The following is a 16,679-nucleotide window of genomic DNA, read 5'->3' as shown; positions in this document are numbered from 1 at the left end:
CGCTTTATTGAATGTGTTGATCTTGGTATGTTAAGGGGGGGTACAGGGAGGGGAGGGAGGACTACCTCCATTGACTGCTTGGGAGGCCTGATGCTGGTTCTACTTCTAGGCTGCAGCTACTACCAGGTGCTGCAGTTTGTTCTTGTTCCAAATTTGGGGTGACAAGGAAAGTTGTCAATACTTGTATAGTGCTTTTTAGCCCTATGAAGCACTTTAGTGGTTTTAGCTCTTCAAACCTGCCTTAGTGATAAAGAGCACTGAAGCTGCATGAAAATAAGGTAGACAAGATTTTCAGAAGTTACAGCCACAGCCAGCAATCACATCCCTACACAGCTGCCTTTGGAGAAGAATCTAATGATGTTGCACCCTTGTACTATTTCTTGAAGTACAGTACAGCAAGGCAAGGTTCCTTGTGAAGTGGCGAGTTCCTCACTATGCTATAGTTTTTAGTACTTGATTCATGTTTCTTGACCCAACAATCTGGGTCTGCTGCCCAGTCTTAGTCTTGATAGTGGTGAGATCATTAGTCTGGCTCCTCTTCTCCTTGTTGTGAGATTCACTCACACACACACAGCTTGTTGTTCCTAGCTCCCGAAAAGGCTGAAGACCACTGATGCTGACCATCTTCCAAGACAGCGAACTACAGCATACATTCAGAAAGATGGGTATGAAAGTTCACTGGTAAAACTATTAAACTCAGGCAAACTTCCGCTTGCAAAATTAAATTGTGTGAAGGGAATGCACGTGGGACAATAGAGAAGGGAATAAACACTGAAACAGGAAAAGCACCCTTGCAATTTCAGAAGTTGCTATAACACACAGCATGCAGCTGGTTGTAACTTCCCAGAGATCCCATAGCCAGTTTGGTGTAGTGGTTAAGTGTGCAGACTCTTATCTGGGAGAACCAGGTTCGATTCCCCACTCCTCCACTTGCACCTGCTGGAATGGCCTTGGGTCAGCCATAGCTCTCGTAGGAGTTGTCCTCACAGGGTGTCTGTTGTGCAGGGGGGGGGGGGAGGTAAAGGAGATTGTAACTGCTCTGAGACTGAGATTCAGAGTATAAGGCGGGATATAAATCCAATATCTTCTCTTACTGGAGCTTGTGTGCAGGTTGTAGTGAAGCTCACATGATTAAAGAGTTCATTAAAAAATCCCTGCCTTTACAAAATGAGTCAGACTAAGCTCTTCATCTAGTTTTTTATGCAGGAGGAGCATTTTACCTTCAGTCACAACAACCAACACTTCTAGCGTGAAGTAGTACAACGTGAACATGGGTTTACTCACTTCAGGGACAACAAAGCTGTTAACTAGCAGCAAAGACTGATCTTAGCAGTTGGGGAAAGTACCACCTTGATCACCAGCCTCTGCTGCCATATGCTTTACCTGTTACTATGCCTGTGAAATAGTCCCTCTGAATCCTCTTCCTAACATTGCACTTTGGCTCAGTCTTACCAGTCAAAAAGATGCATCAATGCAATGTTTTCACCATATTTGGAGTCAAATGATGCCCACAATTTATTTATTTTGCAGTTGCCTATATGGAGAAAGTTGAGAGGCTTACACTTATGACAGTAGTATTGGGGAACTTGGTCTAAGGAAGTAGATGCACAGTCTTTGGTTTTTTTAAAAGGAAGTTTATTGGTAGGAAAACTGATCCCAAGTATTGTCTCAAACATAGCTGTTTAAATATTTAATAGTATGTATTCAAGTAGAAAAAGATGCATTAAAATATCCAATATTGCACTTAGGCAAGTCAGACTGGCTACTAACTTTAGTATTCCCAGATACCAAGTACAATCATCATTGATGCGTAGTCACCTGTTTGAATTTACCCAACAGGGAAATCACATCATACATTTATGAACAGAATAAAAGGCTGATGGCAGCAAGGTCCTTGCCTCATGTGCAATTTAGGAAATAGTTTCAGCATTATTTTCCCACTCAGGATTTCATAGACCAGCCAGTCCACTCTAGAACTCATACATTAAGTTTTGGCAATAAAATCACTGTGCCTACCACTTTCCTTGTGAGATACTTTTGGGACATGTACTGTGAAACACTGCTTCTGTTACGGATTTCACACCCAAAACGGAGACAAAAAGTTGTGAGGCAGCAGTCACTGAAAAGGGTTAATTTCATATTTGTCAAGGCAGTTTCAATTGCAAACCAAGATTTGGCATGTATGCTATGTATTTCCCACATGGTGCCATTACAATGGTTTGTTAAGCAGAAAATTAATGGGACAATTCTTGAGTGTAAGGACAGTGAAATTCAAGCATCTACAATAGAAACAGCAACCAGGAAGGAAAAAAAAATGAGGGGCATAGAACTGTACACTAGAGAAAGATTCCTTGCAGCAAACAACAACAGAACAGCTACTTAGAATAACCAGGACAAGGTCAACAAAGTAAAATAATTTAATCAGAAACGGGACAAGGCATATCCCAAAGCTCTGCATTTTCTCCAAATCAAGACAGTCCTGTTTGCCAGAACAAAGCAGCATGACCTAGTTTGATACAAAGTTGTACTGTTTCTCCACAAGCTTAATAATTAAGTTGCAATGTATCCTTGACCAGAGATTGCCAATCACTAAATTCTTATTGTGTTTGTGCATGTGCACTTGGTAAAATGCAGTTAGCACTTAGCATTGTGTCAGGTTTAATCCTTCAAATTACTTCAAAACAACTGGGAGCTTTCACTTTCAGAAGTCTCATTCCGCTGTATTACAGCAGGATAATATCCTATATTATAAGGAGTGGGAGGACTAATGAGATTATTCCCACCTCAGCTGATATTGTTCATCACATCACTTACCAAGCAGTTAGGTCCAACCCAAACACTAAAAATTGGGGTACCAATGTTTGAACTGCATTAAAGTACAAAGTGCATGTTTTCCTTCCACAGCATACACCAAGGGCCTAGCTATATAGAATCTAGTTGGGAAAACATTCACAGCTATGACATCTTCAATGCCTGAGAAATACATTATAATGATTAAAAATGAGTATACATATTTTTGTTATTCACTTACCTGCATTCTAATAATTTCAGCTGATAAATGGGGCTGACCCCCCCCCCCCCAATAAACGCACACCCCTGTGACTACTGACAGGTTGCTAAAGGAAGACAAATGCAGGAGTCTTAAGAAATCTATCACTGCCTTTCATGAAAAAAGAGCACTGAATCTATTTACTTGGTAATAAACACTATTACTAGATGGCAAGATACTTTGTTTTCTTTCTAAAATCAGACATCCTATTATAATAGACTCATTCCCCTAAATCAAAAGCCTGTATTGTGATGGAAACAAATCTGTACATTTTGTTTATTGGGTAATTACATGGCTGCACTGGAATGTAGGTTGTACCACAGCAATGCACTAAGTTAATTATGCTTTCAAGACAAACAAATTTCAAAGTTGTGTGTTTGGGAGAGTATGATCTAACAAGCGTTGATATGTGTCACAGGGCTGAGAAAAGTCAACAACAGTAAAGACAATTACTTCCTTGCAAAAAAGCTTTAAGCAAATTAATACCACTAAAAGGAAGCTCAGCAGCCACACCCAGTGATTTAGCATGCACTCACAGGTGATGGAAACCTTCATCTGACAGCGTAACTGAAGTGCTGAGCTGGACAAACAGGCAATCCTTTTTAACTAAAAAGTGAAAATGATTTTGTTAAACTAGACGTCGAGTCAACTGGGCTGGCAGCCATTTCATACATTACTATATCCCCAGTTAATTGTTTCTGTGTAGACACAGTATGAGTTTATTGTGGCTCGTGAATGACGTATGGCACAAATTTGGCACAGTGCATATGTCAAGTGGAGAATTACATACATACATTGCATACATTTCTGAAACCTCCATGTGGGAAATATGTCTAACCCTTGAAGGAAAATAATAATTTATGAAGAGTGTGTTCTGTGGAAAGGAATGCAATCCAGACACACTGCTATAGAAAAATAATGGGCCAAGATTCATCTTCACATCTTGAATTACAGCTTGGGTCTCACTAAATTAGCAACAAGCAAAGCACAACTAACACTTAAGTAGCTCATAAGAGATTACCTAAGATCAAAATGGGTTGAAGTGAGTTTACCAGGGTGCTTTATCCTCATAAAACAATGGCCACACTAGACACTATTCCAGCAAACTAATATAGGCATCAGAAATACCTAAGATGCAATTAACTAGCACAATTGCAGTATACATATTTTGGAGAAACAATTTCTTAAATCAACCTTGTCTTGATTACTCCATGTAACTGGGCAAATAGCCTTTGGAAAATCAAGGGAGTGGTTTCCATTGAAGGAATACTTCTCAGCTGTTCTGAATATTAAAAAGTGCTTCCTAGCACACACTCCAGTTCCCCACATCAGCTTCAACATTAAGACACAAAGAAAACCATTCATGGGATCCTTGTGCCCTCTAAATGTTATACTAGCAAAACAGCATAGATTCCAGCGTCATGACTCACGTGACCAACCCCACTGGGCCTTTAAACATATACCCATGGAAAAATATCTATTATAGAGCTCCTGTAAAGTTTAAAAGAAACCTCAAATTAAGACAAAGCATGAAAGATGGCAGCTTTGAGGTGTTGGTTGAACCATAGAACAATTTACTAAAAGACTCGCCTGGTGTTAAGTGCTATAGGGCTTTGCTGAAAAAACGGTGGCTGATTTTAAACTCAAATGTACTATCAACCTTCAAAATATACAGGCTATGATTCAGCAAAACCAATTATGTTCCATGATAATCCACACATAGCTATGGGTGCTGCTACAGATAGGCGCTGGTGGAATTTCTTGGGCAAATTTTCTGGCTAAATATTTATAGGCTCTTGAGGACTGATGCTTGCTAATACTAGGTGCAAGCATGGAACTGGAAGCCAAAATTCGTATATATAAAACCTATCTATAAAACCGTCATTCTCCAAGTAATTCAGCCAGACATAGCACCCCCTCCTCAGCCAGCAAAGCCAGGAAGAGGTGATACATACAAAGCATCCTTTTCAAGTGCCTCTTTTAAAAAATAGCATATCAACTAATAATCTTTACAGCATGGCTTATGCACAAGTTAAGAAGCTTGCATATGAAAGAAGAAAAACTGAAAGGACCAAGTAGTGGCATCACTTTCTTACAAGTTTTCCTCTACCCTAATGACCAAGCACAGTAATTTTGCATTACTGCTAGAGAGCCGAGGCACTATCAGTCTTGTCGTACTTCTTGGTAGTCAAGCACTTTGTAAACAAACCTCTTGAAATCATTTCACGTTCGTATTGTAAAACTGAAGAGTCACCTTCATGGAAATTTAAAATGCAACAGTGAGAAGGGAATCAAATAGCTATTGTTATGCAATTACACATAAATCACACCAATCACAAGCAAGAATTCTATTGGTACAAGTAGTAGCCATAAAAATCAATACAAATTTCCCCCCAACGTCCCATATCTGTGCTGGCAGATATTTTAATAGAAAGGCACTAAAACCCAATATGGTTTGGTTCATTAAGTTTGCAAAAGTACAAACAGTCTTAACATACAGTCAGGTTGTAGAATGTCAACCACTATGACATATGAGCAAAATAAACTTTCCTTTCAGCCCCCTTCTCATAACAACACTGGCTTTGTGGGACTGAGCAACAGCTTTAGCAGCTTTGGAAAAAACATAAGCAATGATTACAATACCACATTATTAAGTTTGCTGTTGGAATTCAGCAAATAATTCACAAAGGTTTAGGGCTCATGAAGATCCAGGCCTGTACCCTTTCCTTTTTTCCTTTCGTCTTTATGTAGCCAAAAGTTGGCAGTCTCTCTTCGGGTTTGGAGAAATGTCGAGAAGGAGCCTCTGTGTTCCAATGAAAGTACAAAGTCTTAAACCATTACAGTACTAGAAAGCTTTGGTCCAAAGGGAACAGTAAGATATGTGCTACATAGTGGCAAATTCAATCTGTACATAAAGTTGTCTTACTCCAGCCTGCAAATACAGAAGAATGAGCCACATTAGAATAGTTCTACAAATACAAATTTGTTCTGCAATTCTGCTTGCCATGCTTGCTTTAAAATGGGCAAGGAAACAGCTGGAGATTCCATCAGGCCACCTGCTCCAACTGACGTTTGGAAGCGGGGGGGTCTATGTCAACAAGCCCCCTCTTTTCCTGGTCTGAGGCCCAGGGAGCAAGACCACAGCAGGACAAACCTCTGAGACCAGAACCTGTGAACAATTTAAACTATGATAAACTCTGAAGGGCCTCCCTCAACAGCTTCTTCTTTCCCTCAGTTCCCCAACCCCTCTAATCCCTTACTAAAGCCATGCACCTCTCCTTTAGTCTCTTTGGCTCTAGTCCTCCTCCACCTGCCCAGCAGACAATATCCCCATCTCTCACAGAAACTGGGCCACAATATTAAGTGATTTGCAAGAATTTAATACTAGGCTTTACAACACATCTCCCTCTTAGTTACTTTCAGCACAATAAAAAGTGAGGATATTTTCCTTGCTTAAACGCTTCAGATAAGGTGTGCTCCCCACACACATAAAAATTCTGAAGACAACCTCAGCAGCTAGAATTAAATTTATAAACCCCACTCAGGCTTTTGGAAACTTCAGGAGAAAATTCATCTTATCAGTTTCTTAATCTCCTCCCCCCACCCCACACACAGAAATTTCTAGTTAGAGACATTGCCCCATTTATATAGTTTTGTGATACCTGAGTAAAAATGTTGTGAGTCTGGCTTAGAATCCACTTTGCATCAGCATCTGGAGCAACAAACAGTTTCAAAGTCCCTATGTAAACATCAGTACAAAGGGTCCAAAAATGAGGCTCATGTAGATTATAAACTCCTTGCAACTGCTGAACCTGAAACACAAGAAGTGGCATTTAGGTTTTTTAAAGTAATGTATTTATTTAGAAAATTCTTCTATGACCCCTATCCAGAAAACTTGCCCAAGGGGACAAAAATAAAATCATAAAAATAGCATTAAAATTTTAAAAAATCAAGAAGCTATTAAAAACCCAACCAGAGCCCAAAAACAGCATAACACACAACAGTTTAAAATGTTTATCATAACACAGTTCTCAGAATACAAGCAAACTGCAAAAACAGTTTTAAAAGATCAAACCACTTAATTGAAAGCCTGAGTTAAAAGAAATTCTTTGGCCTGGCACCCCAAAACAGTATAGTATGAGGGAGGTGAGCCTCAAGAGATGCCACCACTGAAGAGCCCCATCTCTGGTCACCATTTGCCTCTCTTGTACAGCAAGCCTTGTAAGGAGAATCTTAACTGGTGAGCTAGCCCATACAGATGGAGGTGGTCCTTCAAGTTTCCCGGCCCAAACCATTTAGAACAAGGCTGACAGCATCCCCCCATCCTGTCCCCATCTCCTGTCCCTGACACATGCCCTGGCTGCACATCTTGGACCAGCTGGACAGTTTTCAAAGGCAGCCCCACAAACAGCCTAATCCAATATAGATGCAATAAGATTGCACATTGTGGCCATGAACCTGCTCCTTTGGGGGAGTACAACCACCTCAAGGACAAGCCAGCTCCCCATCAGTCTTGCCTGGACAAGCTTTAATTTACTTGTCTTCAACCATCCCACTACCTTTTCCAGGCAACTGTTCAGGACTTCCACCAACTTCTCTTATTATTTTCACATAGTAGTATGGAAAGCATCACACAAATTTACTACATACATATATGTCTTTTGCTAAACCCAAGGCTCGACTACTCCATATTCAACAACAAAAAGACCTTTAGTGTGTTATTTTAAAAGTGCTTAAATGAGTTATTCTAGCACCAAGACTACAGCTAGTAAACAATTCCAAGTCCTCTAGAAAAGCACCATTCTCTCCTAAAACTGGGCATTTAATTTGTAGCACTTCATTGATACTGCCCTTCATGTATGTTTGCAGTACTACAGGTCTAATGATCCACTAGGGGAAGATTAGTTCCTTCCAACCCTGAGAAAGTTGTTCCCTGGCATCGTGATACCCATGTGGGCTGCAGGACTACAATGAGGAGGCTGAAAGGGGTGGGAGGAAAATCACCCCTCCTGCCTCTTCCATCAGCAAAACTCGGCTAATAACAAAGGACTAGCCATTCTCTCACTGCAGTCCACCAGCCCATGTGGCAACCATTTCACATGGGTACTATGATGCCAGGAAACAACTTTCCAGGATCTGGAAAGGTTAGCTAAAGCAAGGGGATGATAAGAAATCTTTATGTGAGCAGATCACTGAATACAATGTGTACAAGCAGCTGCTGATCTTGCCCATTTGCCTCAGTGGCAATTTTATCAGAACTATTATAACCAATACAAAAAGAGAAAAGATCTAACGCTCTTGACCTTAATATGTACAAGCTCAACAACCGAGAATGTGTGATTTCTGTAGACTACCCTTCCTTTGGTGTGCAGAAGGAAGCAGAATATTTAAGGCTATAAATCAGAAAGTTTCTAAAGAGGCATTTTAGAGAACTGTAAGGAGTTACTAAACCTATGGGTTGTCCAAGATAAAAAGGTACATGATAAGAAATAGTTTCAATCATTTGTTAAGGAAATCTATACAGATTTCTTGGAGGACAAATTAAGGGACCCAAATAGCATTGCTATGTTAGCTAGGTGTATATTCCAAGCAGAAGTAGCCAGAAATGTTACAACTTACCCTTTGATAGCACTGAGGCAGAGCGCTTTCCAAGGAAGGAGGTGTTCGCTGCATCAAAATTCCAATGGATTCTCTTAGAAGAGGGACAACACTGGAAGGAATTTTAAAAGGATACATCTTATGTTAAACATAATGGATAAACTAGTATTTGTTCAGCATGTGAGAATTAAGCCTCCTCCTTTCTCTTAAGAACAGATGAAAAGATAAACATGTCTTTTCAAGTATATGAGGGGAGGTGAAGATAATACCACAGGAAAAGATTTAAAATAATATAATGGAGGGGATTTAAAAAAAAAACCCCAGCATGTTACAAAAAGTCCATTAATTAATGACAATTCTTCTAGATCAGTATAGTTGAACAAATGTCAGTGATAAGGAAGGTAACAATCACTTTACTTGCTCTGCTGTATCTCCTGAAGCCATCTGTGCTAAGTACATAAGTGTGAGCCCTTCAGAGACCATAAACCATTTGATAAAATTGCCATAAGCAATCTGGAGCCCACGGGACTCATTTTCATCGACGGAATTTAATCTACAGGACATTTTAATCTACAATTAGTTGATTAATCACTCCAGTTATCAAAACTTGCAGCATTCTAGCTGCAATGTGATGTTGTGAATTAAGAAGCCGCTGCTGAGGTTGAGCAATTGGATAATTAAATGGAATACAATGCTCCCCAAAGACTTTGGTCTTGCAATGTAACATAAACCTTCCCAAAGGTGATGCAAGTAGACGGCACTCTATATAGGACAAGCCATTCTAGATGAACCTTTTACACTTCAAATGTGGTTTTTGGAAAACCCTTAGCACGAATCATTCACAGCTTTGGGTTTACTCGTCATCGATATGCTGATAATATTCAGCTGTATATATTCTTATCCAAATCTCCTGGTGATGTGGTAGAGGTTTGGTCACAGTGGTTAGCTGGCTAAAAAGTGACAATTTGAAACTAAACCCTGAAAAGACAGAGGTAATGCTGGTTGGGAAGGAGAAGATCTGGAAGGACACTACTGTTCTTCTCACTTTTGATGGAGTTCAACTGATCCTTGCTGACTCAATTACAACCCTTGGAGTCATACTGGATCCAGCTTTATTGCTGGAGAAGCAAGTTAATGCAGCTGCAAAAAGGGTCTCCTCTCAAAATCAGCTTGGAAACTCCACCTGGTCCAGAATAACTATTAACTGCATATTACTCCCTGTCAGACTTTGGAACTTCAAATGAAAACGAATCATTTTGTTTCAAAAATTAATTCATTTATTGAGAACTAGTGGTCTGGGATAGAAGCAGATTGAGTTTGATACATTCCAAGGCTTTGCCGGGCGTTTTGTAGAGTACATGAAAGCAAAACAATAAAACCATTCTCACACTCTGAGAGACAGTTGTCTGTTTCCATACTCCCTTATCTCTTTCCCAAGGAGGAACCCCGCTGGTTACCTTGGAGCATACCAGCTTCAAAGGCTCCAGGCATTTGTTAGCGCCAAGCGAAAAATTCCGCTCCTTGCGGTTAGCAACTGTCCCCTTCTGTTTGAAGTGCAAATCTTTATTCCCAGGGTTAGTAATAGCATACAAAATGGCGTTGGTTAGGACAAGGAAATACATCTACTCATGATCTAGCTATATGTGAGTTACAATGTCTGACACTCCCCTTCTGCAGATGCTCCAATGGCTGCCCATCTGTTTCCAGGCTCTGTTTAAAGTATTGGCTATCACATACAATGCCTTTCATGGCCTTGGCCCCTCTTACTTGCAGGACTGCCTCCCTCCCTATGCTCTGCCACAACTTTATTCAAGTCAGCAGTGGCTTCTGCAGTGCCAACCTGCAAATGGGCAGAAATCAGCAACTTCCCATACATGTAGTTTCTCTGTTGTGGCTCCCGCCTTGTGGAAAGGGTCAGGAAAGCATCCACTCCTCTGGCTTTCTGAAAACTATTTAAGAGGGCTTTTCCATGCAGGTAAAAGAGTTGCACTGTCCAAATAGTTTTACAAACTTGCTTGCGCAAATGATTAGGGACTGTGGTCTATCCTGCTGTGTATAGTTTATTTATGTAACTTCTGTACCACTTAATGTGCTGTGTGAATACTTACACTATCTTTCAGTTCTTTCTGGTGATTCCAGACTTCTAAAATCAGCTTTGGCTACAGAATGCCCCATTTTGTTAACTGTACTGACTCACTATGTGTAATATGCATTGAGTCCCTCAGAGAAAGGAAGACTATAAATAATATAAATACAATAAATATTACACAAGTTCTGAAGCCACTCCATTGGCTGCCCATTACTTACAGGGTTCATCAATTCAAGGTACTAAGTATCACATACGAAATCCTTCTACAGGTGTCACCTTGCAAATGAGCAAGAGCAGCTGCTGCTTGTACACATGCATTCTCTGTAGTAGCCCCCCCCCCCACCCCCAACGAAACAGCCTGCCTGTGGAGGTCAGGAAGACTCACCCACTTTTGGCTTTCCACAAGCTATGTAAAACAGAACTGCTCTGGAGGGCATTTTTTAGAAAAGAAAATAGAGCTGCATTATAACAGAATAATTCAGGAAGACACTTAGTAAAAGGAATGGGACTGTGGCCTATATGACTAATATTATCTGTTGCCGTATGTTTCATCTCTCTCTCTCCCTCTCCATTGCATTTCTACTCCAGTTCATCATCTCTTACCAAGATTCTTGGGATATGAAGGGGAAGAAGTAAGATATGCAATCTCAGCAACAAGCTGAGTTTAAACACATTTTCCTTAACTAAAGTTAAACTGTGGTGTCTGAAATCAACAGCCCAAAATCCAGATCTTAACTTTTTAAACCTGTATATAAAAATAACCCGGGGTGTGTGTGTTACACTTGACTTTTATGAAGAGTTGCACCAAAAGGCCAAGACTATTTGTTACTAGAAAGTGTACACACAAGCACAGAAGAAAGGCTTTACTCTCAAATGTGTCAAGTCTACATTAAACAGCTTCTGTCTGAGAGAAAGGATATGTTGCATGCTGGCATCTGATGAGGAAGGGGTTATGTCACACTGACTTTAAGGTATGAACAAGGCATCAAGTGAAGTCAGCAGCACAAGGTAAGGAGGCAGCCTGTAATAACTTGGAATTTGGCAGTTCTGCAAAAGTGGAAATCCAGGCCCACAGGCTCTTCAGTGAACTGTGAGAAAGACTGCCCTATGTCATCATCTGAACGCTGCTGCTGCAGATGATAACAAATGCGTCAAGTCTACATTCAACAGCTTCTGTCTGAGAGAAAGGATGTAACTGTACCCCATCAGAGGGAAAACCCAATCACTTGTTCTGAGTCTTCACCTGCAGGCAGAAGTCACTGACAGAAAGGGAAGTATGAATATCTCAGAGAGAGTACCATAGTTTTGATAACATGACCAAAAAGGCCTTATCTCGTATTTTCTCTTATTGCCAACCACCTAATCTCATAAACAGGGGCACCTGAAGCAGGGCTTTGGAAGATGACCTTTGTGTTCAGTTCATATGAAAGTATGACCATTATCATTATTGCTATACACACAGTGTGGAAACGGGTTACCCAGACCAGGCCTAGAAAGGTACACAGCATCACAGCATCCTTCTTTTTTTACAACACAATTGTCTGGAACAGCAAGCATTGCATATTGTTGAAGTCGAGGATCCTGGGATTTTAGTAGAAATCAAGCAGCAAGCATTTGGAAGCAAAGCAATTAGGAGGTTTGCCAGTGGCAACTGTAAAAGTGACAATATTACCAAGCCAGTAGGCACAGGATTTCCGTGATGAAGGGGCTTGGACAGCAAACCAACAATTCTGTTGCTTCAAGCACTAGGATTTATCTGGCTCAAAATAAATCTTTAGAGTGATCGTGCCACCTAACCATTGTCTACAACCAAACCAACAGGAATTATATTTGCACCATCCCTTTGGCCATGGATGAATATCTGTAGGATCTATAGCAAGCATTCTTAAAATTGCAGTACTCATCTAGATGAGATGATCATACAGAATATAGGCCTAGACAGGTACTTAGGAGTCACCTTCTAAAAGACAAGTCCAGCAAAGAAATCATCAGAATGCGCCTGGTTGTTACAAACAGTTCACACTTAAACCCCCTCCAATGTATTTCTGAAGACCTAAAATGTCTCCTAGAAGATCATCCTTCCCCTTCAAGAGGCCTGAGAGGACAGGGAGATGCCAATCCTCCCCTAAAACCAACCTGAAGTAACTGATCTTCAGCAAATGATGGATCATCCAATCAGAATACAAATCCAACAAATAACCTTTGCAACCCTTTTGCCACCTCCATCCTCATTAGGAATGTGCATTTGACTTGAGCTGAAAAAAAAAAAAGAAACCAAATAAATGCCTTATTGGTATTTATTCAGTATTCCTAAACTGAATGCAAATTCAGGAAACTTTCTGACTATTGAGTAGAATTTTCCAATTTTATTTGACCCCCGCCCCCAGCTTTTGGGTACTGCTGAATCCCAACTTCTCTTTCCTCCCCAGCCACTGGCATTTAAATCTAATAGCTGACTGGTGGAGGGTGTGCCTTGATGTAATAAATCCAGTCTGAGTGGCAGTCTCCATGGTTCTGAGGTCGCCACCTGTACCAAGTCGGAGAACCATGGTCTCCTTGGCCAGTAGGAGGCCACAAGCAGTGCTTCTGCCTGCTCCCCCTGATACTGTTCAGAATCCGGCCTAGCAGGGCTGGCGGTGGGAAGGCATACAGGAGTCCTTTGGGCCATAGGTGCATCAGCGCATCCATCCCTTCTGCAGCTGGCTCTTTGAATCTGGAAAGGAATTGGTCCACTTGACAGTTTCTTGAGGTTGCTAGAAGATCCATTACAGGAAGTCCGAATCTGTTCACTATCTGGGTGAAGACTTCTCTGTTCAAGGCCCACTCTCCCGGGTCCAGGTCCTCCCTGCTCAGCCAGTCCACCTGGCAGTTAGCCTGGCCCTTGAGGTGCTCCGCTCTTATGCTTGTGACATTCTCTTCTGCCCATAGAAGCAGAGCTCATGCTTCCTGAAGGAGGGACCTTGATCTGGTGCCCCCTTGCCGGTTTATTTGAGCCTTCATTGTCATGTTGTTGGTGCGCACAAGAACATGGTGGTCCTTCAGCAAGTGGCTGAAAGCTACCAGTGCCAGTCTGACTGCCCGTAGCTCCAGCCAGTTGATGCTGTGCTTCGTTTCTGTCTCTGACCATTTTCCTTGTGCAACCTGATGCCCGCAGTGCGATCCTCAGCCTTGCTTGCTGGCATCTGTTGTGACCACCATCTGTTGTGGCTGGAGGAAGCTGGTCCCTTTGCCCAGGTTCACTGACATTGTCCACCATTTCAGCTCCCTCTTGAGGTTGTCTGTCACCACAATCCATCTGTGGCTCTGTCTGGCAATGTCCTTCTGGTAGGGAAAAAGCATCCACTATAAGGCTCCGGCATGAAAACATGCCCATGGTACTATGTCTACGCAGGAGATTATCAGCCCCTGGACTGCTGCCGGATGCATTAGGTCGGCTTGCCTCTGAGATCTGATGCCCATCACCAGGTTGTGGATCTTTTGTTGTTTGTCCTCTGGTAGAAACACAGTGGCTTGGGATGCACACACCCTGGCACCGAGATGCACTAGGTCTCTCGGTATCATGCTGCTCTTGTCCTCGTTGATGAGGAACCCATGCATTCGCAGGAGGTCAGCTGTCCTCCCTGTGTGATGCATGGTTGTTGTGTGGTCCCTTGCCCGTAGTAAAATATCAGCCAGATTCGGGTAAGGATGAATGCCCTCCAGGCGAAGACGCGCCACCAATGCCACCATTACCTTGGTGAAGACCCTGGGCACTGAATAAAGGCCAAAGGGCAAGGCTTTGTATTGGAAATGCTGCCCTTGGAAATAAAAGTGGAGGAAACATATGGATTCCAGATGTATGGGAATATGTAGATAAGCCTCCTTGAGGTCCATGGATGTAAGGAAGTCCCCTTGTTGCAGTACTTGTAGAATATGTTACAGGGACTCCATTCTGAACTTCCACTTTTGCACCCACTTGTTGAGGCCTCTTAGGTTCAACACCACTCTCCAATCCCCTGATTTCTTTGGAACAACAAATAGGATGGAGTAGACCCCTTTGTAGTGTTGTTTCTCTGGAACTTCCTCTATTGCTCCTATGTCCCATAGGTGCTGGATGGCGTGTTGTAGCAGTAGTCATCTGCCTTTTAATTTTGGTGCTGGGGAGGGCGTGAAGCTGTAAGGTGGGGTAGCGTTGAACTCTATTTTGTAGCCTTGATGAATGATGGCCAATACCCACTGGTCTGTGGTGGTGTTGCTCCAAGCCTCTGCAAATGCCTGGAGCCGGCCTCCAATCTGATAGTCATGCAGTCTGCTTCTTGGTTGCGGCACCCTTATCATTCCTGAAGGATGCGGGTTGTCTTGAGTTATTTCTGGCTCTGTACCTGAACAGTCTGAAGCCTCTGTAGTCTTTGCTATCTCGACCTCGACTTGAATAGCGAAAGCTCTGAAAGGATTGTGCAGGCCGGCTTTTGTAGTCCTTGTCCTTACAGAAAGATGATGAAGGCAGGGCCTTTTTCTTTTCCTTTATCTCTACCAGAACCTTATCCAGGTTTGATTCGCCAAAAAGCAGTCTGCCTGAGAACTTCTCTGTAGATCAGGGGTGGCCAACGGTAGCTCTCCAGATGTTTTTTTGCCTACAACTCCCATCAGCCCCAGCCATTGGCCATGCTGGCTGGGGCTGATGGGAGTTGTAGGCAAAAAACATCTGGAGAGCTACCATTGGCCACCCCTGCTGTAGATAGATTGCTCTTGGAGAGTGTTCACTTTCCAGTGTTTTAGCCAGATGTTGCGACAAATTATGATGCCTGCTGCCTGTGCCCTGGCACAGAACTGAACGTTGTCCTGCGATGCATCCAAAGCAAACTCAGCTGCTCTCCTTATTTTTAAAAGGGCCCTCCTTAGCTCCAGTGGTGAGACATCTGAGTTCTGGAGAAGATTGTCTGCCCAAATGACAATGGCTCTAGTGAAATTTGAGAGTACTGCTGCAGAACGCAGGGCTAGTGACATTGCCTCATGAGCTTCTCTGAGAGCTGTCTCATTCTTTCTGTCTGTAGTATCCTTCAAAGCATTTTCCCCATCCTTTGGTAGAACAGCTCCAGAATGTAGAGCTACCACTGTTGCATCCACCAGGGGAACCTTTAGGTCCTCCATTGTCTCTGCTGGTAACATATAGAGTTTCTTGGCCATTGATAACAAAGAGTTCCCGCCTCCAGGGATGGCCCACTCTGCCTTCATGATATCATCGAAGAAGTCTGGGAAGGGAGAAATGGTCTGTACCTTGACTGGTTTCCTGAAGCCCCTTGTGTCCAGTTGAGCTGAAACTGAGGATATAGGCTTCTCTGTTTCCTGCATCTGATAGTTCAGTGTGGAAATCACCTTACTCAGCAATCGCTGGAAGTGTTCCATTTGAAACAGTCTAGATGAGGAGGTCTGAGATTCAGATTCTTCCCCTGACCATTCACCATACTCCCTCTCTGATTCTCCCTCTCCCAGAGAAATAATCAAGGATGCAGCATCTCCTCTGTCTGATCCAGATGAGGGGGGGGAGTCTCTGCTGCAAGCTATTGTGATCATTGCTACTACTTAAATGTGCAAGCTGCTCTGCCCCAGCCTCTTCCTCCCTTGAGGCCTCTGATGCTTCTAGTTGTGCAGGTCTGGCAGGGCCTCTGGATCTCTTAGAGGGGGGTGGGGGGGACCTTGATCCTGAAGAGGAATTGGGGGAAGCATGGTCTCTGTGACCCCTGTGGCCCTTGGATGCTGACCTTCCCTTCTGCACTGAAGCAGGGTGATCCTCTGCTGTGTTGATCACCCCCCTTGTATTCCAAAGCTGGGTGCCCATGGGGATGGAAGGGGCCAAGGGGACCCCATCATAGGCCAAAACCAGGGGGGGGGCTGGCTGAAACTGCGGGGGCAAGAAGGGGCTGGGCGCCATGTTGTAGCATGTTGCCCCCTGCTGCTGTAAGG

At 42.7% G+C, this 16,679-nt stretch overlaps 1 protein-coding gene across 3 annotated transcripts in view; it reads right to left on the bottom strand.

The window, feature by feature from the left end:
* Window positions 1-5,306: 5,306 nt before the first annotated feature.
* Window positions 5,307-16,679, bottom strand: part of SLC30A7 (solute carrier family 30 member 7) — a 190,813-nt gene continuing 179,440 nt past the window's right edge. For all 3 annotated transcript variants that reach the window (XM_060232276.1, XM_060232273.1, XM_060232275.1), the window contains 3 exons: window positions 8,669-8,759; window positions 6,712-6,861; window positions 5,307-5,981 (listed from right to left, as the gene is read on the bottom strand). In XM_060232276.1, the coding sequence (XP_060088259.1) occupies window positions 5,934-5,981; window positions 6,712-6,861; window positions 8,669-8,759 (289 nt within the window). In that variant the 3' untranslated portion in view covers window positions 5,307-5,933. The remainder of the gene's footprint in view (window positions 5,982-6,711; window positions 6,862-8,668; window positions 8,760-16,679) is intronic.

The sequence above is a fragment of the Heteronotia binoei genome, chromosome 2 (assembly GCF_032191835.1).
Source record: "Heteronotia binoei isolate CCM8104 ecotype False Entrance Well chromosome 2, APGP_CSIRO_Hbin_v1, whole genome shotgun sequence".
Classification (NCBI taxonomy): Eukaryota; Metazoa; Chordata; class Lepidosauria; order Squamata; family Gekkonidae; genus Heteronotia; species Heteronotia binoei.
Note: the sequence above shows the minus strand (reverse complement) of the source record. Positions and strands in the feature narration are given on the sequence as shown.